This window comes from Drosophila guanche, unplaced genomic scaffold, assembly GCF_900245975.1.
Source record: "Drosophila guanche unplaced genomic scaffold, DGUA_6, whole genome shotgun sequence".
In the NCBI taxonomy this organism is placed as follows: Eukaryota; Metazoa; Arthropoda; class Insecta; order Diptera; family Drosophilidae; genus Drosophila; species Drosophila guanche.
This window is the reverse complement of record NW_022995748.1, coordinates 4352389-4355742: the sequence shown is the minus strand read 5'-3', so window position 1 is coordinate 4355742 and position 3354 is coordinate 4352389. Positions and strand designations below refer to the sequence as shown.

Genomic DNA, 3354 nt, shown 5'->3' with positions numbered 1-3354 from the left:
CCACTCATACATGTACTTATGTGTGTGTGTGTGTGTGTGCACTCGCCCGTATATAAATCAAAATGTTTGTAAGTTGAGTAAACAACATTGAAAATCAGTTATATTTTACTGCATTATAAACTCCCCAATATACCATCACAGTGCCCTTTCCATTCCATTCTTCGACGCACAAAAAATGGCCACCCTGTGGATGACCTTTTACGAAATTCTGTCGATAAATTGCGCGTGAATGATGCATAAATCAAATGAAGTTGAATAATAACCAGCACAAAAAATATACGCAACGACTACAAGTATGTACCACACATGGCATATCTGGGCATACTTTTATTTTTTGGTGTTCATCATGCAATAGTTTACTTTTTTTTGGCTGCATCACGCATTACGGAATAAAGAAGGGGATTTGATTGGGCTGTCAAAATGCATATTTTAATGCGGCTGACGTATAAAATTCATAAAAGAAAAGTGACTTTGGAAAAAAATATCAATTTGGCTTGATGGATTTAAGGTTTTTTTTTTATGTCCAAACCTAGATGCTCCAAATTATGTTTTTTTCCATTTGTATGCACATTGCTGGAATGTTGAAATAAATATGTAGAAATTCCAGTTGTGGGATTGTGAAATTTCACATTATTTCATGTTTTATGGCCAGCAGAAAATGTATCCTGTTGTTCAACGTCGTTGGACCTCTGCTCGATTCAAGTTCCGCTGATACATTACAAAGAGGGCAAAGACGGCAAAGGCCAGGAGAGTGACCAAAAGGCCATAGTATCCGGTGTTGAAAACATCGCTGTAGATCTCGGTCACATCCCCGCCATACACACTCTTCAGCTTGTCCAGTGTGTCCTCCATTGTTCAAAAGAATTTCGACATTTTCTGAGCCCAAAATTTGGTTGGATTTTTCGAAATGTAAAGATGATGTTTGGCCAACGGCCTCCTGGGATGGCAAGGCAAGAACAGACAACGACAACGACAACCGGCAGAGTTGCCTAACAATGATGAATCATCATTTACAGGGGGGGGGGGGGGGGGGGACACAGGATGGTCGCTCCGTGAGCTCGTCCTGCGATATAATTGAATTTAGTGCTAATGATGGCATTGACGATAATACATAATATTCGACATTAATTCAAGCAGACATTAATTGATTGATTATTTGATTGCATTATTGTCAATATCACAATTGCAATTTCGTCGCTTCGTTGCGTGGCTAATTCGAGCACACGGCCGCGTCAACGCGTCCTGTGTCCTTGATGACATTCGAGTTTGACACATTCGCGTTATCCAATGTTTGCCATTTGGCAAACAGTATTGATAATAATAATTTAGCACAATTTACATGCTGACAGCCGTAATTAATCGATGCCATCCATGGATCCATGTATCGCAAGCCGCCATCAAATGGTGTCTGATTTTAGTTGAAAATTTAAACAAGTTGATGGCATTATTTTGTAGTCGTAATTAGATGATTATGGCGGTGGAACATTCTTTGATTTATGTATGTACATAGATTTTTCAGCATCACTTTAGAATGATAATTTTCATTTTCAAGCCTTATCAAATGAAACCAATTATAAATACATCAAGCGGATGTAGTTTAATATTATTTGCAATTTTACAGATTATCTGAAATTTAAATACCTCTGGCTGGAGATTCTGTTTGCGATTTATATTTATATTTTATTTGATTGTTGAACCGTCGATAACATTGTACAAGAATGTTAACATGTTATGTTAACAGCGCTGTTAAAGCTGCCGCTCTGCACAATGTTAAGCTCTTGGATTTTAGTTTCGTGTCTCTTATCTGAATCTCCCGTGCTCCTATTCTGTCTCTTTGCTACTGCAGATGTGATACTTCTCAGCCTGCAGCTTCCCCACCGATAAAGTATTCTCTAGCCCTTAGCACTGGCCTCACTCATTCCGCCTCAGTGGTTCCCATTGGAGCAGGTGAATATTTTTACTTGAGAATAAGATGGAAAGAAAAAAAATGTTTAATTTACATTTTACTTTTGCGTTTGCCCCTTTCCACTTGGCAATTATCTGGCCCGAGGAGATTCTAAGCGAAATTTGTGCGCCCTGCAATTAAACATATAAAAAAAAAACAAAAAAAGGAACGAAAATTCCTGTTGCTGGCTTTTTCTGTGTTATTTTTTTCGGTTGCTTGCTGCTGGCATGCATTATTCATGGGCCTTGGCTAACCAAATTAAAAGCCAGCCCCAGCCTCTCTCTATGGCCCCACTGCTGGGCTGGCCAAATAATTGTTTGAAGTAGATTCTGGCTGCCCTGTAATCTGCCACAGTTCTGGCCACTAATTTCGCCTTGAGACAAAACCGCCTACCCAAAGAGTAAGTACTCTCAAGCACTAAGCTCAATTCAAATTGTTTGTGGCAAGAGAAACAGCGACGGGGACAGGGACAGGAACAGGGAGAGAGTGAATGCCTGGAAGTAATTGAAATATTGGCAGCGCCCGAGAGAGAGAGAGAGAGAGTTCAACTTGTAAATTATGCACGCAAAAAGAGAGTAGAATAAACTCAAAAGAGTTCGCGGAAACACACTGCAGAGAGCGAGAGGCAACTTTTCATGAGATTCTCTTTAATTTATAATTTATCAGTTTTGTGCTTTTGAAGCTGTAAGAGTAAACTTTGATTGCGGTAATTAGTAAATTGTGCAGCTCCCCAGACGGGCACTCCCACTTGTCTACCTGTGGGGCAGTCACAGAGAAAATGGCTTTGAATGTACGACTATAAAATACCCAAATATTACAGAAACAATTCTTAAGAGTTGTCTTACATTTGAGACAGTTAGTTTTGCCACATGTCGCTTGTTCCCTTTCCCTGAACACAACATGCCCTTGCATTGCTGGGTGCGGCAACTTCTTAAACTACAATTTGTTTCGGTTGTGGGGTAGTCGAAGGCGGCTACGTAAAGTCCTCTGAAAAGGGTAAACTTGCTAAACCAATTTGCCGAGGGTTCCGCTCCGACTATCTCAATATATGTAAGTTTATCGCACAATGAAATTGCCCATGAGGCAATATACATAGTTTCCTGGCTCGGCTTCTGCTGCAGGACATCTTGTGCTTTTTCTTGTGGCTTCTGCTCAGCTTTTATTATTGTTACTTTGAGGCCGCTCCAGTTAGTTTTTTTTTTGCCAGGTAAGACCTAAGCTAGCCCACAACAAAAAAGTGTTAGCATGCTCCACGCGACAGTCCCTCCCATCACAAAATGTCAGGAGGAAGGACTAGCTGTACACATGCGTTTGGTGTGTGTATGTAAAAATTTCAGACGTGATGTAAATTTCTATTGAATGCTGAATGGGCAGAAAAATATTTTTAATGGTCTTTTGGCCAGCCAAAG

General features: G+C 40.1%; 1 protein-coding gene across 1 annotated transcript; it reads right to left on the bottom strand.

The window, feature by feature from the left end:
* Nucleotides 1-594: 594 nt before the first annotated feature.
* Nucleotides 595-929, bottom strand: LOC117584173. The gene has a single exon (XM_034272939.1). The coding sequence runs from the start codon at nt 850-852 to the stop codon at nt 673-675; it is 180 nt and encodes a 59-aa protein (XP_034128830.1). The 5' UTR covers nt 853-929; the 3' UTR covers nt 595-672.
* Nucleotides 930-3354: the final 2425 nt, after the last annotated feature.